At 45.5% G+C, this 26,301-nt stretch overlaps 2 protein-coding genes across 3 annotated transcripts in view; one reads left to right on the forward strand and one right to left on the reverse strand.

Moving 5' to 3' along the window:
• uxs1 (UDP-glucuronate decarboxylase 1) overlaps window positions 1-11,705 on the forward strand; it is a 109,130-nt gene extending 97,425 nt beyond the window's left edge. For both annotated transcript variants that reach the window (XM_056289404.1, XM_056289405.1), the window contains 4 exons: window positions 7,457-7,517; window positions 7,723-7,780; window positions 8,184-8,287; window positions 10,901-11,705. In XM_056289404.1, coding sequence (XP_056145379.1) covers window positions 7,457-7,517; window positions 7,723-7,780; window positions 8,184-8,287; window positions 10,901-11,032 — 355 coding nt within the window. In that variant the 3' untranslated portion in view covers window positions 11,033-11,705. The remainder of the gene's footprint in view (window positions 1-7,456; window positions 7,518-7,722; window positions 7,781-8,183; window positions 8,288-10,900) is intronic.
• A 709-nt stretch (window positions 11,706-12,414) lies between these two features.
• Window positions 12,415-19,734, reverse strand: ecrg4a (ECRG4 augurin precursor a). The gene is made up of 4 exons (XM_056289406.1): window positions 19,448-19,734; window positions 17,721-17,768; window positions 17,117-17,283; window positions 12,415-14,149 (listed from the first exon to the last, which is right to left on the reverse strand). Exons 1-4 carry the CDS (start codon window positions 19,515-19,517, stop codon window positions 14,000-14,002), a joined length of 435 nt encoding a protein of 144 aa, XP_056145381.1. The 5' UTR covers window positions 19,518-19,734; the 3' UTR covers window positions 12,415-13,999.
• Window positions 19,735-26,301: the final 6,567 nt, after the last annotated feature.

A 26,301-nucleotide genomic window follows, 5' to 3' on the forward strand; every position in this document is an offset into this window, starting at 1 on the left:
CATTTACGTGCACACGACCACATTCACAACTTAACACTATGCCGTGTGTGTAGTGTGTACTCTTTCAGTACACCCAAGAGCAGTAGCTACGCAAACAATTTAACTTTTTCTCCACGGGTGCTCAACCTTTTCGGTGGGTGATCAAGCACCGGAGCCCCAATGGGATCGGCGCCTCTGATTTCATATATGATAATATAATACTTCATGAATTAAAATGGTAAAATAATGATAAAAACCTAAGATATATAATAAAGTGTAGTAAACCCATCATTTGAAATAACTAATAGCCTAGTTACAAAATGTAGATAGATATTTTAATTCATTGCCTTTTTATTGGGCATCAACTTCATGTTCACACCCGTATTGTCAAAAAATAGACTTTTCCGCGGTGGTGTAGAAGTCTAAGCACTGGCTTTGTGTCGATGCAGTTATCCCCAGGGGACCGGGGTTCGTGCCCCGGTCTCGTCAGATCCGACTATGGCCGGACTCGATGAAGCAGCAATAATTGGCAACGCTGTCTTCGGGAGGGGGGCGGAGTCGTCTTGTGTTCGTCACATGAATACGTCTCTGGGTGTGTGGGGAAAAGCAGTGGTTCGGCCTGGAGTCGCCTTGTCACGGAAGTGGCGAGGCGTCTCCTTCGAGACTGCCAGCCGGAGAGATGCAGTTGGCAAACACATGCAATACGAGGGTGGGTGTTTGAACTAAAATAGGGACCGATTGGCCTCTAAATTGGGAGAAAAAAGGGAAAAATCAGAAATAAATTTAAAAAAAAAGAAGACTTGAACAGACACAATTGGCTGTGTCTGTGGGTGGGAATCTGGATGTGGGTACGTGTCCTGGTCACTGCACTAGCACCTCCACTGGTCAATCGGGGCACCTGTTCGGGGGGGGGGGGTTGGGGGGAATAGCATGATCCTCCCACGTGCTACGTCCCCCAGGCAAAACGCCTCACTGTCAGGTGAAAAGAAACGGCTGGCGACTCCACATGTATGGGAGGAGGCATGTGGTAGTCTGCATCCCTTCCTGGGTCAGCAGAGAGGGTGGAGCAGCGACCAGGATGGCTCAGAAGAGTGGGGTAGTTGGATGGGTACAATTGGGGAGAAAAAGGGGGAACTTTTTTTTGTTTTAAATAGACCTGATGCATAAATAAACACTTAAGGTTGGGTTTACTCCCGTGAGACGCAGCTGAGACGTGAGCCTACACAGAGCGGGTTATATAGCTGCATAGATTAAAATGAGAGTGTATCTGTTGTATGTGATGTGTGAGTAAAAAACGCATCTGATACGCATTCAGACAGGAGGCGGAAGCACCGCCCACTTCCTTTTGGCGCCTATATTGGTAATAATAATAATGTATTTTATTTATACAGCACTTTTCAAAATACTCTTTATATTTGTAAAGATAAACATAAAAGCAACACACCAGAAACATAAAACACAACATTAATCACACATTAAAAGCATTTCTGAAGAGGTGAGTTTTGATTTGTGGACAGGTCGGTCCAGTCTCTGATGTGTTTGGAGAGAGGATTCCAGAGGGAGGGGGCAGCTATGGAGAAGGCTCTGTCGCCCCAGGTCCGGTGCTTGGTCCTGTGTGGTGGAGACAGGAGGTTGATGACGGAGGAGCAAAGGCTGCGAGAAGGGGTATGGTAGTGGAGGAGGTCGGTGAGTTGGGAGGGTTCTGGTTATGGAGGGCTTTGTGAGTGAGGAAAATTACTTTGAATTGGATCCACTGTGGGACAGGTTCTGGAGGACAGGGGTGATGTGGTCGTGGGAGTGGGTGAACAAGTGGGCAGCAGAGTTCTGCATGTACTGGAGTTTTTGATCATGAGCCATGGAGAATGCTGTTGCAGTAGTCAGTTCTGGATGTGATTAAGGCCTAGATCAAGGTTTCAACAACAGAGAAAGAGATTGATGGGTGGAGTTGAGCTGTGTTTTTTAGGTGGAAAAAATGCAGTCCTGGTGATTTGATTGATGAGGCGTTCAAAGGAGAGGTTGCTGTCGAAAATTAATTCCAAGGTTGCGGATGTGTGTGGAGGGGGACAGAGCAGAGTTATTGAATGATAAGGCAGATGTTGTGGGGGGTTTTGGTAAGGGATTTGGGACCGATGATGGTAATGTCAGATTTATCACAGTTTGAGATAGTTGGCCTGCATTCATGATTTGATTTCAGTGAGGTAATTGGTCAGACTGGAGTAAGATGTAGTGGTGATAGATTTAGTGGAGATGTAGAGCTGGATGTCATCGGTGTAGCAGTTGGAAGTGGATGTATGACGTCACCAAGGGGGAGCATGTAAAGGATGAACATCAGAGGACCAAGCACCGAACCCTGGGGGACACTTTGGGACACAGGAGCTGGGAAGGAGTTGCAGTTGTTGATGCTGATGAACTGTTTTCTGTTTGTGAGATATGACTTTAGCCAGGAGAGGGCAGTAACGGTGATGTTGAGGGAGGATTCAAGGCAGGAGAGAAGAACGGTGTGGTTGATGATGTCAAAAGCTGCAGGAGGAGGAGAATGCTGAGGTGGCCAGAGTCTGTGGAGGGGAGGAGGTCATTGATGACTTTAGGGAGGGCTGGTTCTGTGCTGTGCTGTGAGCAGAAACCAGACTGAAATGGTTCAAACAGGTCGTTGGAGATGAGGTGAGCTTTCAGTTGCGAGACAACAACACCTTCTAGTATTTTTGACAGAAAGGGGAAATTGGAGATTGGCCAGAAATTGCTCATGATATCAGGGTTGAGTCCAGATTTTTTGAGGGTGGGGGTGACAGCAGCAAGTTTGTATATGGGGGACTAAATCAGCTGAAGGAGGAGTTAATGATTTCTGTGATGAGTGAGGAGATAACTGGGAGAAAGTCCTTAACAAGATTTGATGGGATGGGATGGGATCCAGAGCACAAGTGGAGCTTCTAATTCTTACCATAAAGTTGGACAGCTCCATTGGGGACACGAGAGAACTTTGACAGGGACTGAATGGGTAAAGGGGGCGGGGGGACTGGTGGGGAGGTGGAGAGGGCGGGGGAGGTGGTCAGGCTGCTGTAGATGGTGTCAATTTTAGTTTGGAAAAATTAAAAGAACGAGTTGCACTTGTTAACTGGAGGAGTTGTCACTGGGTTTGAGAAGTTTTTTTTAACCAATTGGGCTGTTCAGACAGGACGCACCGCGGCGCAGAGCTTCACGGCCAGCTCGCTATCTGCAACGATATTTTTGGCTTCTCTCCACACACGGCGAGCGACTCTGGCAAGAGAAAATTATTATAAACAATATAAACGATACATATGATATAAATGATCTGATTCTGATAAATGATGTATGCATCCCATGCTTGCCAACCCTTTTGATTTTCCTGCCCCTCTCCCCGCTGTTATCTTGAAACAGAGGGCGAGCGAGATGAGCAGACACACACACATACACACACACACCCATGATAAAGATCTGCTCTACGTGGGATTAGAAAAGAGCGGAGGAGCAGAATTGCCTGTTGGCCAGTGCGGAAAAATGCGCTTCTGGGGCCGTATTACAGGAAGTGGATATCTTAAGTCTTAAGATAGGAAGGATCTAAGATGGGATTTTTCCAAATTTGGTATTACAGAAGCAAATCCTAACTAACTTTAGATAGCCTATCTTATCTTACTTCACCCTATCTTACCTCGGGTTAGGAAATCCTAAGTAATCCAACATTGCTTATCAACTTTTATATCTGTTACCTAGCAACCGATGCTACTTTCCTCATCTCGCCGAGCTAAACAACCTTTTATCCGTTTGTTTTTCTCATTGAAACGTACAAAAAAATGGAGCAGAAACGACGGGCACTTCAAGACAGATGAGTTAGAGGTGTTGGTGAACGTCTGTAGAGAAGTCCAAAAATGTTGTTTTGGGGAACTTTACAACAACGCCAATTCAGGAGATAAAACAAAGAGAGTGGGCTAAGGTAGCAGATAGTAAAATCTCCTTTTGCAAAAAAATGAAGCACTTTTGTCAGTTCCACCACAGCCGGGAGAGTCCCACGTCACCGGGTCGGCCTCTCCAAAGCCGGTCATAGTTCCTCAGCTAACTGCAGGGTTCTGGCCCAGGGTAGCCTGTTTCTACTAAAGAGCGTTTTGTCATCAAACCACAACACATTGTTCGGGTTTGCCTTAAGCCTTTCATAAGCCTCTCATAAGCCTCTCATAAGCCTCTCAGTGAATAAGTTCCACCTGTTGACACTTTGTTGGTTGTGTAAAAGCAATAAAAGAGCAAGTTAGCTAACACTACCTGGTGGAAAAGGGAAAGTTAGGACAGCTTAATGGGATCCTAAAGTTAGGATGCTTGTGTTATACACTTTTCCTGTCTCAAGTTAGGAGAGGTGGCACTGTGGCGCAGTGGTTAGTGCGGTCGCCTGACAGCAAGAAGGTTCCTGGGTTCAAGGCCCAGGGTAGTCCAACCTTGGAGGTCGTCCCAGGTCGTCGTCTGTGTGGAGTTTGCATGTTCTCCCCATGTCTACGTGGATTTCCAGCGGGTGCTCCGGTTTCCTCCCACAGTCCAAAGACATGTAGGTCAGGTGAATCGGCCATACTAAATTGTCCCTAGGTGTGTGTGTGTGTGTGTGTCAGCCCTGTGATGGCCTGGCAGTCTGTCCAGGGAGTCTCCCTGCCTGTTGCCCAATGACTGCTGGGATAGGATCCAGCATCCCCGCGACCCTGAGAGCAGGATAAGCAGTTTGGATGATGGATGGATGGATGGAAGTTAGGATAGAAGCATTGACTTAGGAACTGTTCATCTGAAATGGCTTTTTTCCTAAATCCGGTCCTATCCCCAATTACCATGGTTACCAAACAGTTACGATAGGATCTGCAAGTCAAGAAGTTTCTGTAATACGGCCCCTGGTGTGAAAGGCCAGGCTCCTGCTCGCGCAAGAATTGACATATCGCGGCGCTTCCACTTCCTGTCTGAACCTGGCGTAATGGTTTGTCCGCTCAGTCTGGTCCACGGCGTCTCACATATCCTGCTCAAGTTGTCAAGGCTTGATCAGTGACAGATGCGTGCTGACCCGCAGCTCTGCTCTATTTCAACATCAGTAAGTTTGCTCATCCGCTCCAGTACCTGCATCTGTGCATCAGGGAGTGATCTGATCTGATATCTGAACAAAAATTGCAGCAAAGGAATGTGCATGCTGCTTGAATTTACTTTCATCTTGTTTGAACCTTGAACCTTGTCAAATGCCCTGGTAATGAACAGCATTCAAGTCAATGAAGTAGGACATTATTAAATTCACCAGCATATTAAAATCTTAGTTACCGGCTAGGTTAAAATTATACATACACATGCAGCACTTCTAGCAACTGCTTTCTCCTTTACCTTCAGTTTGAATGGACCAACAAAATTCACACAAATGTGCATCCAGTCAACTCCGTAGGCCACATGTCCACCAGACACGTGTAAGAAAGTGATGCCTGTATTTTTGTATTGTTTTCTATGGAAAGGCTTTTAGCACTCCTGACCCAAAACAAAGTTTTTTTAGCACCGAGCGCCACTAGCACTCCAACTGTTTCAAAGATGAAGCTGTTTTAACTCTTGCTGAATTTCATCGCACAGCTCATCGCTATCACTTGTAGTTCCTCCAACCAGTGGGGATGAAGGAAGGGTGCGACCAGAGAGCTAGAATTACTTTATCAAAGCAGAGATGAAAACGAAAACAAATACATGAAAACTAAACTGGTAATTCAGATAACAGAAAATGTGTTAATTGAACATCTGTGGATGATGTGGAGGAATATTTCTTATTTCCACCAATAATGGAGCGACAGTATGAACAAGTTTTGGACATGATCCTCCTGTATCTGGCAAACCCTTTAATGGTGCACGAGTGAAACTAACTGTAATGCCACTGCCGTTGTTTGTCCTCCGCTTGTGTTTTTTATTCTGCTGAAAGTTGAATGATTTACCAGTCAGTCTTCTTCGTTCCAACCCTCACCTATGGTCATGAGCTTTGGGTAGGGACCAAAAGGGTGAGAACGCGGATACAAGCGGCTGAAATGAGTTTCCTCTGTAGGGTGTCTGGGCTCAGCCTTAGAGATAAGGTGAGGAACTCGGACATCCGGAGGGAGCTCGGAGTAGAGCCGCTGCTCCTTCGTGTTGAAAGGAGCCAGTTGAATTGGTTCGGGCGTCTGATTAGGATGCCTCCAGGGCACCTTCCTTTGGAGGTTTACCGGGCGCGGCCAACTGGGAGGAGACCCCGAGGTAGACCCAGAACTCGCTGGAGGGACTACATGTCTAGTCTGGCCTGGGAACGCCTTGGAATCCCCCAGGAGGAGCTGGAGCACCTTCCCGGGGGGAGGGCATCTGGAGTGCCCTACTTAGCTTGCTGCCACCGCAACCCTACCCCAGAGAAGCGGCTGAAGATGAATGAATGAATGAATGAAAGTTGAATGAATATTAAAACATCATCATTGGTTGTCTATGTGTGTCAAGATTACTTGATTTGTCCCTAGAGAAATTTGTTTTGGACACGAAGGCTGTCACACAGAAATACATATAGTATGGTGAAGTAACAGACATAAAGTACATTCATGTCCATGTGAGCTTTTATGTACGGCCTATCATATGAAAGACAGAAGGTGGGTATGTGTGAGCAACATGCTAATGTCCAGTCAGAAAGAAAGGTCAAAGGCCTCACAAACACGGATGATGTGTGGTGAAGCATGAACACTGAACCCTGAACCTTTGTGGCTTCCCTGGACTTGCCTTGCTACGCCTGGTCTTTATATCATGCTGTTAATGCCTATCATTTAATGGCTGGGAGAGTTGGCACTGGATCGGCTGAGGGAGCTTGGTCTGCTGTGTCTGGTGGGCCCAAGGACCACAGCCCTGCCCAGAGTTGCACCCGAAGAGGAAACACCAAGGCAGGACGCGGAAGCAGGGCAGGCTAAACTAACTGCTAGCCCATGCAGACCGGCAGTTCCGACAGTCGTCCTGGCTGGTGTTCGTTCTCTGGACATTAAAATTTTTTGGACTGTGTTGCACTGAATGGACTGTGTTGTTAACTGTTTGTGGGGTTGTTTTTTTTTTTTGCTTTGTTCTCTCTGTTTTTGGTGGTGTCGTTTTTGGGAAATCTTGGATATGTGTTTTCATATTTTGTGTTGCACTGCTGTGGGCTGGGCGAAACGAAATTTTGTTTCTCGTGTGTACGCAAGTACAGAAATGACAGATGAAATGACAATAGATTGTTCCTGATCCCTGATACAGATGCTGATGATGTCCTGTGGCAAGATGTCCGAGAGCTTCAACTTAGTATATCAAGTATACAAAATATGCTGTGTATACAGAGAACCTGAGAGAGGCGCTAAATGTCTCTCACACCGACCTGCAGTGCCTGTCCAACAAACTGTTGCTGCAGAGTTTGAACGGAAAAATGAGCGATGAATCCACCGTGAAAAGTCTCAATTTCAGTCTCTCAACTCTTTCTCTCTCCCCCCTGTAGCGATCTGGTGAACGGCCTCGTGTTGCTGATGAACAGCAACATCAGCAGTCCAGTCAACCTGGTGAGTTGGTCGTCCTCAGCCTGGTCTAACCAACACAAATATCACAATTAAAACGCACACAAAAAAAATTAAAACAGGCTGCCAGTTTTGTTCTTCCATGCAGTTCTCTGGTCTTGCTGGTGACTGTGTAGACACATCTCTTAGTAGTGAGTTAACTGTTTGTCTGTGCCGACGCTGATCTGATGGAGATAAAATCTACCCACAGGGAAACCCAGAGGAGCACACCATATTGGAGTTTGCTCGTCTCATCAAAAGTCTAGTCGGTGAGGTTTTGGAGATTGATCGTCAGCTGTCACTGTCCATGTCGCATCTCTTCCTCTCGTCCCTCCCCCCTGCCGTCTCAGTCGTTCCCATCAATCATCCCCAGCTTTGTCTCTGTTCTGTAATGTCCTTTCCCTCTGTGGCTCTTATCTCCCAGCCTGTCTTCTGTCTCCCACATCCCTCCCCCCTCCCCCCCTCAGTTACTCCACCAGCATCCACTGTCAGCGGACTTGGCAGAGAAAGCAAAAGCTGGTTTCTCTGTGTAAAAACGTAGCACGCGTGTTCACTGATCCATGTCAGAGTGTAAATTGTGCACCGTCAGGTCATTAATCTTTTAACCATGGCCCCCCTCTTCCTCCTGTCTCCTCCCTGTGTGAATGTATGTGTATCTAAACACACCAACAGTAAGCGGCAGTCAGATCCAGTTCCTCCCAGAGGCCCAGGACGATCCTCAGAGGCGACGGCCTGACATCCGCAAAGCGAAGATGATGCTGGGTTGGGAACCTGTGGTACGTGAGGCACACAGCAGCCATGTTTTCATCAAAGCATTTTTATGTGCATCAAGAAGTGTCACGTTAGAAAAGCTGGATGGAAAGAGCAAAATTCAAAATCTTCAGTATCGCAAACATTTTTATGCTCGCTTGAGTGGGTTTTGGGCTTTTGTGGCTAGTTTATGCGCTAAGTGGGCAGTGGAAACACACTTGTCGAAATAAAAAATGGAAGGTGAGTAGAATTTAATCCCATGATCAGCTGTTTCTTAATCTTAACTGGAGTTGGGACCGATCCGATCCAATATTGGTATGGGGTGCCGATACTGATGTAATTCACTCATCGGATATCGGACCGACGTTACCGATCCACACCGATCCAGATTCCATAGTCTGATGTTTTTATGAATTATAAATATGTAATAATGCAATGCTGAGCCCATAGCCAACATGGTACCTGTAAATTCAGGTAGTATGAAGTAGTTTGAGTGCAGGCACGTGGGACAAAAGCGCTTTGCTTGCCCGCATAGAAAGCAGGAAGTGGAGGATGCGGAAGCCGCAGCTGAATCAAGGGGGGGGGAGACAAGTGAAACACAACAAAATGTAAAACACAATAATTCGGAGAAAGATAAAATGGCCGTAAGTGACGACATAACTGTGTCAGAGGGACCCAGCGTGCGTGGAGTTAGTGGCGCTGCTGCATGTGTAACGTCCTCGGCAGCCAAGCCCGGGCAGGAGGCGCAGAGTGACGGGGAGCAGGCAGCGGCGGATCCGCCTGTGACGTGACAGGACAAGTGAGGGACCACATTTACAGGCTTCCATCACTTTCTCCAGGTTATTGTCACGATTTGGTTTAATTGATGCATGGAGAATAAAAAATTCCAACAGCGGATGGTACACATAGGTAAAGGCTTCAGAGAACAGGGTCAGTGCTGCGGGGCTGGTCAGGGACCAGACACCCTCACACCAGGTCAGTCAGGAGCAATATGTCTCCAGTTGGTTTTAGTCCATGTTGTTTTATAAGTTTCACCAACAACAAATATAAACATCTCTGGCATTTTAACCTGAAATGACTACAGGACGGGTCTTTTTGTAAAAAAACAAAAAACAAAAATGGAATTATTTTGGGTAATTTGGAGAGGGGAAAAAAGTGCAATTTGACTCTAAGTCAATTAGCTCATTAAAAAAGTTGCCATAGCAACTTGCCCTCCTGCACCTGTTAGTATATGAAGCCTACTTAAACTACAGTTCAGATAAATCGCTTTGGAATCAATTTAAATTTGATGTATTTTTGTATGTTTTTTGCTGTTTTAATTGGTATCGGTCCATATTGGCAGACATCCAAATTCAGGTATCCGAATCAAATCAGAACGGAAAAAAGTGGATCGGTGCAGCTCTAATCTTACATGGTCCATCTTTCTTGTGCATGTTGAAGTACGGACATATGACGTAGGACATGTAAAATTATGTTTTTGGTTTTATTCGCTTAAACAGATCTGAAGAAACCACCTAACTGCATTTCATATTTTGTGACTTTCGAAGATTTCTCCTAAAATTTGCTCGACAGTTGGAGTGAAACTCAGCTACTAACAAGTAATCAATCATGCACCGTGTTTGCTAGTTTAGGGTTTGGGTCACGTCGAGGCAGTTGGACAAGCCGCTATAGAGACACTGTGGACCGTAGCTCGACCCTACGTAATACGACTCGCTGCAGCGCTGGCCAGTTCAAACTGCATTGTGTTTTCCATATAAACAAACGTGTTTGTTTACCTTCATAATATCGCCCGTTTAGATGTGGAGTTTGTTGTTAGACCCCACTGACAATGTTGGCAGAAGTTGTTAACTTCAGAGATGTCGGAAAATCTTCATTTTTTGATATTTAGAAGGCTACAAAGTTTACATTACAAGGCGCTAATGTTTACATCTGGATTAGAGCCAGATGTTTACATCCATATTAGGATTATTTGATTTACTGCCTAAATTGCAGGTGTGGCTGACATCTGCTTCATTTTAGCGGGGGTAAAGTTAGCTACTCCATTACCCTCCAATGTTAAAAAATTGCAGGTAATTACGGGTGCGATCGCTTTTGTGTTTCAACATACTGTATAACACAATAAAGGTGTTGTCATCGACATATCTTTTTTTCCGTTGTCAGACGACTGCGCTATAAAGAATTTATCTGATTGAGGGTCACAAAATGTTAATGGCCCTGAAACTACTTTTAGCCAGTTAGCATTTTGTTAGCCAGTTAGCATCTCCATCTTTAGACATGCTCACGTGATGTTAGTGTTTTTGTTATAGTACGTGGACCCACTTTGCGCTGTACTACTACTAGCCAGAAATTCAGCAGTTTATCTTTAGTACACCAGTCATGTCTCATCAACAGGAAGTTGTTTCTGAACTGTCGAGGTTGTTCGTATATATTACTTGTTGTACTGTGACCATCGTGTCACATGCACATGCCACTGTGCCATTGTACTTACGTGTAAATGTAACTCCTACTGAAGAAACTCACCACTCATGCACTGTCTGTGATCAGTAAAGATGACTGACAGACTCACTGACTGATATAACGGACATAGTGTATTATCTTAGCAGCACCCTTACCTTGTATCTGTTCTGCTTTGTTGGCAGGTGCCCCTGGAAGAAGGGTTGAACAAAACTATTCAGTACTTCAGTAGGGAGCTGGAGCATCAAGCCAACAACCAGTACATCCCCAAACCCAAAGCCGCCCGCATGAAGAAAATGCGACCCAGACACAACTGAGGTTGGGGGATAGCGTCGCGAAAGACTCCTGCAACGTGGAAGTTATGATGGACTCTGAAAGGGACCCTTAAAGAGCAGCTGTGTGAGCCGCGCATGCTGTTGAACGCTACTCTCCGGGAAGGGGTTGTTCTCAAACACTGACATGAGTCTCGAGTCTGTGAAGAAAGACGTCGCTTTTCATTGTTGCTGCTGTTGCATTGGCATTTTCCTCAGGAAGCTGTGGGTTTAAAGGCTTCCCTCCTGGGGCTCGTGGGTGAGATGGACATGGTTGGATGAAAGAACAGTGAAAATCGAACCCAAATGTCAAATTCTGGTTTTTTTTGTTTTTTTATGTCCATGCTTCTGCTATTTAAATTGCTGACTTGAAAAACGTGTTTTGTGTTTTATTTTATCAGTTTCATCGTGTTCTGTTTCTCAAGATGGACTACCAAACCAGGACTACAGAGAACTGGGTTTACCGTAGGACCATTTGTCCTTTTTCTAAGCAGGGCGACCACCCTGTCACAAAGCGTACTGTGATGGGAGAGTTCTCACGTGTTCTTCAGTACGACTGTTTCAAGACGTCGTCGTGTTCTGCTTTGTGAAAGTTCTGATGTCAAGAAGTGAATCTCGTGTATTATGAATTTTATGTGACGATGCTATTTTAATAAATCATTTCCAGAATCCCCCCCTCCCCCCAGTGTAAAGTGTATAAACTTCCCGTCAGTTTGCATTTTCCTTTTTTCTTTGGGCTGTTCGCTTACCTCCGCTGTTCATATCTCTCCACTGTTCTTCCCAGTTTCTGCCCGCATCAGATTCAAAACCTTGATGCTCGTGTACAGAACAGCAACCAAATCAGCTCCTGCCTACCTGAACTCCCTCATTCAGGTCTACACTCAGTCCCGCTGAGTGTAGACCTGCTGAGTGTAGACTCTGCCAATGGAAGGCGCCTGGCACTTCCGCCACAGCGGGGCCCCGAGTCACTAGCCCGACTCTTCTGTAGTTCCCCGGTGGTGGAACGAATTACCGAACTCCATTCGATCCGCTGAGTCCCTCTCCATCTTTAAGAAGAAGCTAAAGACCCAGCACTCTCTCCAACACCTCCACACCTGATGGTATTAATAATAAAATAATAATCGCTTCTATGCACCCTATGCATTGCCTTTGTGCACTTCCTGTTGACACCTATGACCTATTGGACTTGAACCTAGTTTTTTGGCACTTACTTGCGTTGTTGTCTCCTGGCCAGATCCTTGCTTGTGTTGTTTTAACGCTCAGATGTGCGTCGCTTTGGTGAAAAGTGTCCACTAAATGAAATTGTAACGTTGTAACATCTTATCAATATCTGCTGCAGTTTCCCTCACAAGCTAAACTTGTTGTGATGGACCGAGACAGTATGGAGACGTTAGCATTAGCTTTATTTACAAAATCCTTTTTGACGATTACACACTGAATTCTACAAATGTGAGGTTTCAGCAGCAGTACATGCAAGTCAGCAAACTAAGCTATGCCTTATCAAGAGAGCAGGGAGGAGATAACTTCTGGACTAAGAAAAGAAAAAGACAAATTAATTTGAATCAGACTTATGTAGCATTCATATAAGACATGAAAACACATAAATGCGCTAATATGTGAGGGATGAGGTGGAGGCTGAAGATGCGGTGGGAGAGTGTAATGTGTGTTGAACTCTGGTCCTGAGTCAGGGGCTTGGATCAAGTATTTGTCCTCAACAGAGGTTTTGTTTTCTCAAAGACTTGGACGGAGACTGAGAAAAGTAGACGTCTTGAGGATTTATCAGGGGTCTTGTTCATGAAGTTTGTTCTTAACGCGCTCGTGGAATTTTTTTAGCCGTCGGGTTTGTCTTGCAGACAGCAGCAGAGCCGGACGGTTTATTTTATTACTCCTTCCCCCTGACATCTAGTGTCTGTCTACCTCGTGCAATTAACTAGCAGTCACTTAGGTTTGCAAAGACACCGATGTTAGCCAACGGGCGTGTAAATTCAGGGGTCACACAAGCTGTACAGCTTCTCTATAAGACAAACCTGAGGGCTAAAATCCATCCATCCATTATCCAAGCCGCTTATCCTAGCCAGGGTCGCAGGGATGCTGGAGCCTATCCCCGCAGTCATTGGGCGGCAGGCGGGGAGACACCCTGGACAGGCCGCCAGGCCATCACACAGGGCCCACACACATTCACACCTAGGGACAATTTAGTACAGCTGATTCACCTGACCTACATGTCTTTGGACTGTGGGAGGAAACCCACACAGAAGTGGGGAGAACATGCAAACTCCACACAGAGGACGACCCGGGACGACCCCCAAGGTTGGACTACCCCGTGGCTCGAACCCAGGACCTTCTTGCTGTGAGGCGACCGTGCTAACCACTGTGCCACCGGGGGCTATAATATTCTATGGAATACCACTACTACGGCAATAATACTTGCTATGGAATACCCATTTTTAATGTACTACATTTAAATCGTCGTAGTGTGCAAACATGCCCGGATGTACGTATACTGTTTCTGCTTATAAATCAAATATGAATGGGCTGGACACTACTCCGACAGAAAATGGTGATGTTGCATAGTTACCATGGTGATATAGGTTGCATGGGCCATATCCACTTGTCACTTGCATCGGGTGACTGAGGACAGTGTGATAGATTTACGATGCATACTAAACGTGTTTCATTGGGTAGTTAAAACTCAGCTTTGTACGGTTCTGTTAGTATGCAGGATGTGCTGAGGATCCAACCCACGAGTGTGTGAGCACAGATTTGTGGGTGAGAACATTTCAGAAACATGGCCCCCAGAAACAAGCCGTTTCATGTGTGTGTGTGTGTGTGAGAGAGACAGAGAGAGAGAGAGAGAGAGAGAGAGAGAGAGAGAGAGAGAGAGAGAGAGAGAGAGAGAGAGAGAGAGAGACAGAGAGAGAGAGAGAGAGAGAGAGAGACAGAGAGAGAGAGAGAGAGAGAGAGACATTGCAGTTAGTAGTAGTCATAGTTGACATTTGCTCCGTGTCTGTAGGAGCCGGGGTACCGCGGGCCGATGGGGGCGTTTTCATCATAATGGTGTTGGCGGCCTTGGTCACTGCTGCGAGCTTGGTCCATCCAGTAAGACAGGTCGGTCTCCAACCTCTGGAGGAAGAAACGACACCGACGTGACCCTCATTAGTAAACTCGTCCCCACAGAACATTAGAGTCCATTCGAAGGGAATTTATTTACTCAGCCGGGCCGAGACGGCGCAGAGCCGCACGAGAGCCCGGTGTCGTTTAAAAGGCCACGGCTGTCAGTTTCCGCTGCAGGGAGGTAACAGACAATGGCATGCGCGCGCACACAACACACACACACACACACACACACACACACACACACACGGGGCATGTCATGTATGAGAGCTCCCACCGGAGGAAAGTACACGCACAGTCAATCCCACCGGGGTCCCTCCGCCTCCGCCTCCGCTCTCGTTATCCAGCCGGTCTCCTGCAGCTCCCTCCCTCCTGGCTGAATCTCCTGTCTAAAATCTTCCATTGGAATCACTGACCCCCCCCCCCCCCACACACACACACACACACACACACACAAAGGCCCAAAGGCAAACGCACACGATGCAGCTTCAGTTAAGTGTTCAAGTCAAGTCTGAATGGGGTTTTCCCTCTATTGAAAGGCGTAATTCTGCGTTGAATCAAAGGAAATTAAATACTTGGGTTTGTGTTTTGCTTATGTAGTGTAGCAGTGTGTAGTAGTGTCATGTTGTTGCGCTGTATTATGAACAGGGCATGGTATAGCTCGGAGGACGCTGTATGGAATGAAACACGGGCTTTATTCTGAAAGACACGGGTTAGCGTTTTGTTTGTTTTCAGGGTTCCTGTATTCGCTCGGTGTTGTTAATATGTGTTAGCATGTCCTTATAAAACGTGTAAATAAGGAATGTTTCATTCGGGGTTTCACAATACGAGTGGGCGCCTTTCTCTGGATAATCGCGGGGGATGGATCCAAGCGGAAGTAGCGCGCATTTTATTGTGAAATGCACTTGTCTGGTTTCCGCTGGCTTGACTTCCGCTTCGTTTTGGGGTTTCTTGGGGATGAAGGTACGTAGTTTCTGCTCTCTATGATTTCGCCGTTTATAGTTGCAAAGATGACGTTAAAGGTACTTCAGAACAAATGTGAAGTGAGTGTAACAGCAGTGTTGTGTTTTAGAAAGGCCATCTCAGCTGTTTTTATGCGTAAATCTGCTGACTGGTGTAGAAGTGTGTCGAGGCTTTTGTGTGTCGCAGGGCTGCCGTGTGTTTCGTCACGCTAGGGGGCGCTGTTGAGACTCGCTGTATGGAGCGTGTAGTGATTGTACTCATGTTACGCAGGCGCAGAGTGAGAGCGTGTAAGAAATCGTAATGTGAATGTTTCGCTACACACAAATGCAGAGTCAGACCCACTACAGTAGTGTGTTCACACTGGAAGACTGACAAAATGAAGTATACAGAAACATAATTGCAGCATGCAAACTAAATCTGCTCAATTTTTGTGTGCGGTTAATGGACACTATTGTCCCATAATGCAACACGTTTCAGAACTGGAGGCGCTGGACTCCCCCCCCACACACACTTTTTCTCCCTAATTGTATCCGGCCAATTACCCCACTCTTCTGAGCCGTCCCGGTCTCTGCTCCACCCCCTCTGCCGATCCGGGGAGGGCTGCAGACTACCACATGCCTCCTCCGATACATGTGCAGTCGCCAGCCGCTTCTTTTCACCTGACAGTGAGGAGTTTCACCAGGGGGACGTAGCGCGTGGGAAGATCACGCTATTCCCTCCAGTCCCCCCCACCCCGAACGACCAGAGGAGGCGCTAGTGCAGCGACCAGGACACATAACCACATCCGGCTTCCCACCCGCAGACACGGTCAATTGTGTCTGTACGGACGCCCGACCAAGCCGGAGGTAACACGGGGATTCGAACCGGCGACCCCTGTGTTGGTAGGCAACGGAATAGACCGCTATGCAACCCGGATCCCCCTGAGGAGCTGGAAATACTTGGGGGGGGGGGGATGGCGGACGGTGATGGAACCGAAGACTAAGCAGTAAACAAACCCTCAACAAGTATGATAGTTTTGCTACGGCCTACAAGGAGGAGCTGGGACTTACTGGAGCAAATAAACAACCAGCTGGTGTCTGTGGGAGCGTCTTTGCCCTCTCAAAGAATGGAAAAAAGAATAACAGAAAAACAAATTAATGAATCCAAGAAACATTTTTAAACATTTGTTTGAAATGGGTGGATTCTCCTCCGTCGCGGTTCTGTTGGGCCGCTTTAGATCGGTTCATCGTGCAAAACAGCTGGTTCACATCTGGCATACTGTTAAAATGGCCTACCATGAGGATTAGCACAAGGTAGATGTGCTAATCTCGGCACGTGGTAGATGCGCTAGTGTATTATGGATCTGAGCCACGGTCAAACTAACCATGCCACTGCACGTGACTGACGTTTGATGAAATGACACTCGCATGTGACAACATTATCGGACTAGCGGGATGGGGGCTGCTGTGAACGAGCCTCTGAGCAGGTCTGACGTTATGCTTGCTGGCTGCTTTTTCTGCCGTGTGAAAATACTCCAGTTAACGTCACGTCGACGGGCCTCGGCGTGTAGATGCGATGACTCCATCCAGAACCATCTGCATCTAGACCATGACTCTTATCATTCTGGACCAACAAAATAATAAAGCGGAATGTTTTTTGGGGGGGGGGTTGGGTTGTGATGTTTTGTCGAGGGATCAAGGGGGGCGATTTGCTTTTTCATCACCAAAACCTTCATTCTATCTATCTATCCTTTCTGTTTTCTTCTTTTATAACCTTCTTTTTATCTGTGCACCTTCACTAAGAGTGCACTGCACTTGAATGTGCAAGACAGGCACACAGACAGACATAGATAGATAGATAGATAGATAGATAGATAGATAGATAGATAGATAGATAGATAGATAGATAGATAGATAGATAGATAGATAGATAGATAGATAGATAGATAGATAGATAGATAGATGGATGGGTAGGTAGATTTAAAAAACAAAAAACAAGGTCATACAACACACCAACAGTGTGTTGTCATCTCACCTGCTCATCAAAGCCCATGTACATGAACTGCATAATCCACTGCTGGACGTCCGGTCGGTTGCGGTCCCAGATGTTCCTCTTTGTTCTCAGCTTTGCCAGAAACTCCTGAGCTTTGGAAGGAGCGACTGCAACTGCAGACTTTGGGGGTGCGCTACCGCCACCTGCCACTGGAGGGCAGTAACACAGGGCATAGACATGGGGGGGAAACATAAGGACTCCAAAGCACTCGTTTTTCCGGATCTTTTTTTTTGTGTGGCCATTTTTAACCTTTATTCAATAGCACAGGAGAAAAACAGGGTAAAGGGAGCAGGGGAAGACACGTAGCAAAGCTCCCCAACTGGATTTGGATCTGCAACACTTTCAAAAAGTTTGCTGTTGTATTTGTATTGTCTGGCATGTTCAGCCAGATTTTGTGAGGTGAAAACCAGCAGCGGCACATTTCGGCTCAACTGCTGACAGTATGCAGGGCATTCTTATATTTCATACCTGAAAAGCCCCACATGGAAATATAAAACAAATTAGTTTGGAGTTATTTACTCTTACTGTCCGGTAGCAGCAGAGCAAACAGCATCTCTGAGCTGTGCCTATGTGGTTGCTGGCCTACCTTCTCTTTTCCTCAAGACCTTGTGTAGGCTGCTGTCACTGGATACATCTGGAAAGGAGTCAACAGAGAATAGATACAGTGTGTGTACAGGTTCTTTATTCCAATCAGTCGCTTCAAAAGATGAACTGATCGATCGGTTTCTCTCGACTCCGGTTAAAGATCTGAAAGTCCTTGATGTGGCTCACTGCCTTTATAGATGTACACCGGTGATGCATTCAGCGGGCGTAAAATAAATCATACTCCTCTCAGGCATCATGAAAGACAACATTCAGACTCTGCAAAAAACATTCTTTATATTAAATCATTCTTCGCTAAATAACTTAAATCCTGAAAATGGATACCCAAACTCCATACAAATGTCCTTTTTTGTTACTTCCAATCACTGGCATATTTTGAGAACAGCTAATCCACAAATATCCAAATAGTCTGTTGTTTACTTTGATTGTCTGGTCAGAATGTCCTGAAGGAGGAAAATAAATAAATATCCAGTGTTTTCTGTCTTCACCATAGTGCCTAAATGCAGAAGAAGAAGGAACGCTGCCCCCCTGTGAGTTTGTACAAACAAAAGTTGTTGTGATTAAAAAGCGGATTTGGTCAAATAAACCTTCATAAAAAGTCCCTTACCAACAAATAGTACAACATCAATGTCTAAAATGCCACTTCTGCCACGTTTTATTTGGTGGTAAAAGAAAGCGCTGACGACGCTGGAAACGGTTAGATTTCAAATGGGCCTCCAGGATTTTGTGGTCAGAAACCACTGCAGTTACCTCAGTTCACCACAGGTGTCAGTAAACTCAGCATAAACGATTATCCTCAGGTTTGCAACTTTAAGTGTCTAAACAAGCACTGGCTTTCATGCGCACAAACTAAAAAAGAAACCGTCTCAGTGAAGTGAAGACTGCACCTTTCCACGCCATGTAAATATGAAAGAATCCTGATGTGCAGCAACAGACATATGTTGACTGATCCACAACATGTGTCCTGTGGTTTTGAAAAGCAACACATGGATGCAGTTAGACATAATTGTTTGCATGTTTTTTTTACTGGTTTTGGGTTTCTGAGCAACAAACATATAATATAGACCAATTTCCCTGCTGGACTTTTCTCATCACCGTAACAGTCTGCACACGCAAGGTATGCTAGGTGGCATTCATGTAGTGTGAACACCAAACTACATTTATGTCCAGCCATGATTTCCCCATCCAGCACCGGTCATTCATCTCGTCCTCCCTCCCAGCGCTCAATAACAAGCTGCGAGCCTGCAGGCGAGGAGGGAGACACGATGCACAACTCTTCTGTCCCCTCTTCATCTTTAACTTGTCAAAACCAGTGTGTGTGCGTGTGTGTGTGCGTGTTTGTGTGTGTGTGTGTGTGTGTGTGTGTGTGTGTGTGTGTGTGTGTGTGTGTGTGAGTGACAGAAAGCAAGAGAGAGGTCATTTCATTATTACTGACTCCGATTTCTGCAAGTAAACAAAACTCTCTTCAAATATTTAACCCGAATCAAGCCCCCCCCCCCTCCATGAGTTCAGAGCCTGAGCCCACCGTGTGAAATGAACTCTCTCCACTGTTGTCAAACCCTGCAACAATGGCAAAATGCAACGCCCTGTATATATATATATATTATGCTAACAGGGCCGTGGAGACGGCCAACGAGGACCACAGAGAGCAAGTTAAGAAGCAAAACATGCAGAACCAAAAGACTTGACAGCAAATTGATTCCAGCTCACCTCCGAGAGCCAACACCGTCAGCAACACGCTGAGCCCCATTAACCTCAACAGGAGCTGCTGGGAAGCCATCGTGTCCCGGTCCCCCCTTTCCTCTGAAGAAACCTGCTCGAAAGCAACAGCAGCAGAACGCTGGCGTGATCTGAGCCAGGGGCTCTGAGTGGAAACTGGCCTGTGGCTGAGGAATGTCCCTCACCTCCCTGCCCAGAGAAACAAGACGTCTGTGGTCGGGGGGTTTTTCACCCTAAAGTGGATCTACGTGTGCGTGTACAGTACTTTTCCATCTCGAGTTTCAGAGTTTCTTCGTCTCGTGCTCGGCAGCATGAGCTCGCTGGGAGACAGTCGCTGGTGATGCAATGCTTTGGCTTCACCGTAAAAACCATCACCGTGTCAGAACCGAGACAAAGATTCAAGCAAGAAAATCCTCAAAACAAGCAAACTCCCCTCAGCGCAGTTAGATAGTTAAGCTCGGCAACAGTTGCTGAATCAAGATAAAATCACTACTTTACCCGAAAGACCAGAAATCCTAAAACAAGTTAGATTACATTGATTTTAAGATACCCTGCCCAGTTTGAAGCATAAATTAAGTTTTCACGTAGACAAAATCAGCAGTTATATTTCACTTCTACAAATGCCCTTTCTGCGATTTTAACTGTCAGACTTGTTCAGTTAAATTCGTTTTGCAGTTTGCTTTTCCTCTCAGCAGCATAACAATGAAAACTAGAAAAGTAGAGTAGAATTTAAACGAGGAATAGAATGAAATTAAATGTATAACCTGTCATAAAAGTGCAGTCGGGATGAAACTTCAGTTGAATTTAAGTCATTACAGACATTATCCCTCACCTACAGCATCTCTCCTATCGGCTGGGAAAGAGAAGAACGGTGTAGGTGAGACTGGCGAGCAGAGGCGTTGTTAGGATCTTGAAACACTGGGGGCTTAGCCCACCCCTGGAGTCTTTAGATTTTCACTTGATAATTGCACCATTTTCAAGTTATTTCAGAGATGTGAGACATGGTGCTCTACCAAAAGGTTGCCGTCAGGTGTGTAGGTCAGGTGCGTAGGTCAGGTGCGTAGGCTGGCTTTTACAACATGAAATCAAAATAAACAAAATGAGTGTTATCTGAGTTCTCATTCAACTTGGTGAATATTTTTATTTTCAGCAGCAGGAGTTAAACCCTGATAAAAAAAAGTAATAGCCTTGACATTGATGAAGCAGTCATATTGTATATTGCCAATGCTTTGTTCAGTATTTAGAATTGACCAACCCTTGTCTCATAGCTTCTGCTTCTATGGTGTGACGAGGGCTCCTTATCTGTCTATCTGACGCTCTCCTCTTCTTCGCTTCTCTAGTAGCTCTTTTGGTGTCTGTCACACTCCTCATCTCTGCTCTCTTCTTGTGTTCTTTTCTTCTCTCTCCTGTCCTGGTCATAAAAAGGATGCAGTCAGCATATGCCAGCCAAAATCTAGACAAATCTCTAATTTTTTGATGTGATGATTAGATCACGGCACGTTAGATTAGGCAGCACGGTGGTGCAGTGGTTAGCATGGTCACCTCACAGCAAGAAGGCCCTGGGTTCGAGCCCCGGGGTTGTCCAACCTTGGGGGTCGTCCCGTGTTATCCTCTGTGTGGAGTTTGCATGGTCTCCCCATGTCTGCGTGGGTTTCCTCCGGGTGCTCCAGTTTCTTCCCACAGTCCAAAGACATACAGGTCAGGTGAATTGGCCGTACTAAATTGTCCCTAGATGTGAATGTGTGTGTGTGTGTGGGGGGGGCCCTGTGATGGCCTGGCGGCCTGTCCAGGGTGTGTCTCTGACTGCCACCCAGTGACTGCTGGGATAGCAGGATAAGCGGTTGGGATAATGAATGAATGAATGATTCGATCATCATTAGTTATCAATTTATTTTATACATAGATTTCACCAGTTATTTGAACACACCAATCAATATCAGAATATGCAAAAGAAGAGAAGAAGAAAGAAAACCACTGTATTATGTTATTGTGTTCTTACAACAAGCCAACTCTTACATTGAAATGTGTTCTCTGCAGTTAACCCATCCTATTGTATAGGAGCAGTGGGCAGCTGCAGCACCCGGGGACCAACTCCAGTTCTTCTTTCCACTGCCTTGCTCAGGGGCACAGACAGGAGTATTGACCGTAACATGCATGTCTTTTTGATGGTGGGAGGAAACCGGAGCACCCGGAGGAAACCTACGCAGACACGGGGAGAACATGCAGACTCCACACAGAAAGAAGGACCTGGGACGGCCTGGGGTTCAAACCCAGGCTCTTCTTGCTGTGAGGCAACAGTGCTGACCACTGGGCCACTGTACCACCAACCATTAATGCACTATTCCATCCCATAGGGGCTAAATAGTCATCAATGCTCATTATACTTTATGGGCTGACAGTCACACAACACAACAGCACTATTGGTTGCCAGCTACAGGCCAATATTCAGTGCAGTAGCAGATGTGCATCAGTCAGCATTCTGTTGCTCTTTATTACTCTCTGCAGTGTAATCAGAGGATTCTGTGCTCTCTCCATCGGATGACATCTATCTTCATGGCCTCATCCCTTCCTCTGCTGTGCTCTTGTTGCTCTTTCAAGTTCTCTGTCTCTGTCTCTCTCTCTCTGCACAAAGGCGAGTGTCAGCGTTTTTGAGCGTTTTTTCCTCTCTATCTATGTGAATGTAATAGTGTGTAGTACTAGGTTTGTACAGGTGTTTACTGTGTTTAGGTGGGTGTGTGTGGGGGGGTTAACGGTTTTGTGGTTTTTATGTGATTTTTGCAGGCAGCCAGCGTTTCCCTGGTCGGCGTGATGGCAGTGGACACGGAGTTCACCAGGCTGACCAGGAAGCGTGGCGCTTCGCTTGTTCAGTGGAACAGTGTGGTTTGGCCTGTAGCTGAAGTAGTTGGTCCCAGCAGCAGTCTGCGGCTAGAATGATCAGAGAGAGTTGTGGGGAGTTTTTCTGGATGAGGATGACAAAGTTCAGAAGGCGGTTACAAACGGAATTATTGTGAATGAATCGTTTGTGTCAGGAACTTCGCTTGCCACTCCGGCAAAAAAGATAAAGCTGTCTAACGTGCGCCTGTTTATTAGGGATGAGTTTCTGGTTAGAGAATTGTCAAGACACAGGAAAATTGTTTCCCCGATAAAAAAAGTAGTGTCAGGGTGTAAATCGCCCCAGCTGCAGCATGTTGTTTCTCACAGATGATTTTATTGATGTTTATATGATTCTCAATAACAGGAGTGAGGAACTGAATCTGGCATTCAAATTAAGAATCTGTTATTTTGATTATAGTCTGTTTGCAACATTAGAGACTGCAGAATGTTTTGGTTGTGGTAGGGTATCTGATCAGGGCTTGTCCACAAAAACCATCTGGCTCTGCTGAGACAGCCGAGGAGGCAACATTAGGAGACCAGAATCAAACTAAAAATGATGAAACAGGCTCAAACAGCAAGGATGGGGTTGCTGATGACCAGAAAAGTCAAATCAGTGCCAGCGATGAGAAGAGTCGCACAAACAAGAGTAAAGAAACAGGACAAAACAAGTGGAGTTCACCAAAACAGTCAGGAATGTGGTGGCGGGGGACTCGGGAGGAACATGAGATTGACAATGGCGGAACTGTGGCAGCGGGACTCTTGGCTGAGGATGAAGAGGTTGACATGGAGTGTGAAGAGGCCAGTCTCAGAGTACCACAGCGTAAGAGAAAACCCAAGTCCTCAGAGTGGTTCACAGGCAAAAAAAGTGACAGTTTGCAAAGAAAAAGAGAAACAGCCAGCCAGACAGAAAACAGCTGAGTCTGAGTCCAGTATGGTATGGAAGATGACTGTGCGGCTGATAGTGACGGTGAAATCAAATCTGCTGCAAAGAAACGTAGAAATCGCAGGGAAGCACAGGCTTATGGCGTAGAAGAAATAAAACAGCTACTACAGAAAACAAAAAATATGAAGGGTGTGAAATTGGAAGACTACTTCTCCGATAAAGAAATATTTCTGGATTCAGCCAGCTCTCAGGTGAAGGGTAAGAGAAAGGTAGGCTTTACTGACCAGGAAATTTACAGACTGAAGAAGATTGTCCAGAAACTCAGACAAGAACTCAACAATGATGACGATGATGATAATAATAATAAATGAAACTTATATAACGCTTTTCTAACACTCTGAAAGAGATTAGGGAGTTTTGTATCAATTCTAACTTAATGTTGCTGCTTTTTAGCCTGATCTTCTGTCTCTTCCCCATGACTAATTTAAAAATTGGTACTCTTAATTTAAATGGGGCAAGGGATGTCAGTAAAAGAATTGTTTTGTATGAGCTGATAAAGTTAAAAGTTATTGATGTCATGTTTGTACAAGAAACACACGCAGAATGTAAATGAGTCGGAATGGAGGGCAGAATACAGTGGAGAAGTTGTCATGAGTCATAAGAGCTCAACAAGTGGGGGAATGGCCATTCTCCTCTCTAAGAAGTTCTTACCCATTTCCTATGAGCCAGAGCCCTAGAAAGACAGAGTTACGTCAACTCCGTAGACGTCAATGGGCCAATTATTTAACAGCAATGGCGGATCATGGGAGCCCCGGATAGTTACAAACAGTTCGACCCGATGCAATAGGATTTCTATGGCGAAGGTATGTTTCTCGCATTAATCAAAGGTTAATTTACAGGTAAGAAGCTACAGTTGACATTTTAATGATGACCATTTTACAAGCACGTTTGAATCAAATGAACGATGTAATTTAAAGCGTGATAGCTCGTCAATTTCAAACAAAATATTAGTTTTAATGTTCCTACACATGCGCATAGAATATGTGTCACGTTGGAATATATCTATATCTATGCATAAATAAATAAAATCTGAAAATATTGGTTAGTAGTGTTAACCGGTTATTTTCTTGCCCGATGCGGGATTTGATACGGGGTGTAATGCATCACAAGGCGACGTCACTAACCGCTCGGCTGAAGGGTCAGAACCGTTAGCTAGGGGCTAACGTGTCTTATTAGTAGTTTACAGTCGTCACCCTCTCCCGGAAGCGCGCCCTCGCGCTTTGTTATTCCCGCGCTCCGAAGAGACTTCTGAGGATCTGCACACTTCCGGATCCCACCGCTGCCACCAATGTAACCGGTTATTTTCTCGCCCGGTGCGGGATTCGATACGGGGTGTACTGCACCACAAGGCGACATCACTAACCGCTCGGCTAAAGGGTCAGAACCGTTAGCTAGGGGCTAACGTGTCTTACTAGTAGTTTACAGTAGTTACCAGAAATCGCGGCTAAGCAGTTCATTTAAATCAATGTTTCTCAACCCAGTCCTCAAGAACCCCTTATCCTGCAGATTTTCTTTGCAACCCTGAATAGGTACCAGTTTGTAGTAATTCAGCAGTGAATGTCAGAGTTTGCACACCTTGCATAATTAAGTGCTGTGAGATGATTGGTTGAGTAAGTACAAGCAGAGCTACCTATGCAGGGTTACAAGGAAAATCTACAGGACAGGGGGTCCTTGAAGACTGGGTTGAGAAACACTGATTTAAATGACCCGCCAAGCTTCGTGTGGAACTATTCGGCGGCTACAATAACCACGTGACCCTCTCGCGTTCTGACCCCTCATTGACGTAACTCTCTTTCTAGGGCTCTGCTATGACCCATGAGGTAAAACCAAGGGGTAGAGGGCAGGCTCATGGAGTTTAAAGCGAAGTTTGAGTGTTTTACTGTGACTTTTCTTAATGTTTATGTTAGAAAGCCTACACGGTCGTGTAACAAGTGTGCCTGTCCACTGCCTTATTGGTTTAGTTTGCTTCGTTATGGTAGCAGTTTACTCCGTTCCAGCTAAGCGAACTCACCGGAGCTGTTATTTACAGACTGTCCCCGAACGGACCGGCTGCCGTGTTACGATCCGGTGTCGTGAAGTCTAGTTCAGTTTTCGCGGGTGTGGTTGATGACGGCGGTGGTTTTCCTCTCCTGTTTCCGCCTCTACAACCGCTGCTTTTTGCTGTGCGTAAGTGCTCAAAGGTACGTGCTGACATTTATAACTGCAAACCAGCTATTAGTGCCATTATTCGGTGACTGCACACGTATCTCTGCCGGTCACTTCTCTAGTAGTTTATAACCTCGTGGGGGGCAGTGTGCTAGCGGTGAAGTTGTCGTTGATACATTTAGTTAATAATTAATGTCTTAATCTACATGTGAGTAAGTACTCAATTGTGTTGTTTTTTATACTGGTAGCGTCCCCTTGTTTGCATCACTGTAACAGACCACAGCCTAAATTAATGCAGCGTAACCGTAAGTCCGTTTCTGTGTTCTTAAATCGGGACACACGTCTGTACCTTGAGCCAACTAACCACCAGATTCCCTGGAGACCCCATCTCTCTCTTTTTTTAGTTTATGTTCCCAGTAGAGGGCATGACAGTTCCGTTTCTAGAGACTTAAATAACAGTTTGAATAATTTTAACTCTGTTGATTATTTATAATTGGGAGGATATTTTAATTATGCCCAAAATGATAGTTCAGACAGGAGTCATATTGAGCCTCATTATCCTTCACAGCATGTAGGCTGCCGAGTGAGTTAATTCAAACGCATGACTTAGTAAATATATGGAGATTTCATGGCAATAACAGGCAAAATAAATTGGCCCCTACTAGGGATAATTTCATTTCTTTGTCTAGGTTAGATAGAGTTCACTGTTTAAAACATCAGTTCAATCTTTTGAAAATGTTTAAGATCGTACCTGTAGGTTTCACTGATCATTACCTGGTTATTTGTGATGGTTTAATTGTAAACATAAAACCAAAAAGTGGGTACTGGCATTTTAACACCGCCTTAAGTTGTGATCTTAATTTCAAGGATGTTTTTACAGTCT

Source organism: Lampris incognitus, chromosome 11 (assembly GCF_029633865.1).
Source record: "Lampris incognitus isolate fLamInc1 chromosome 11, fLamInc1.hap2, whole genome shotgun sequence".
Lineage (NCBI taxonomy): Eukaryota > Metazoa > Chordata > Actinopteri > Lampriformes > Lampridae > Lampris > Lampris incognitus.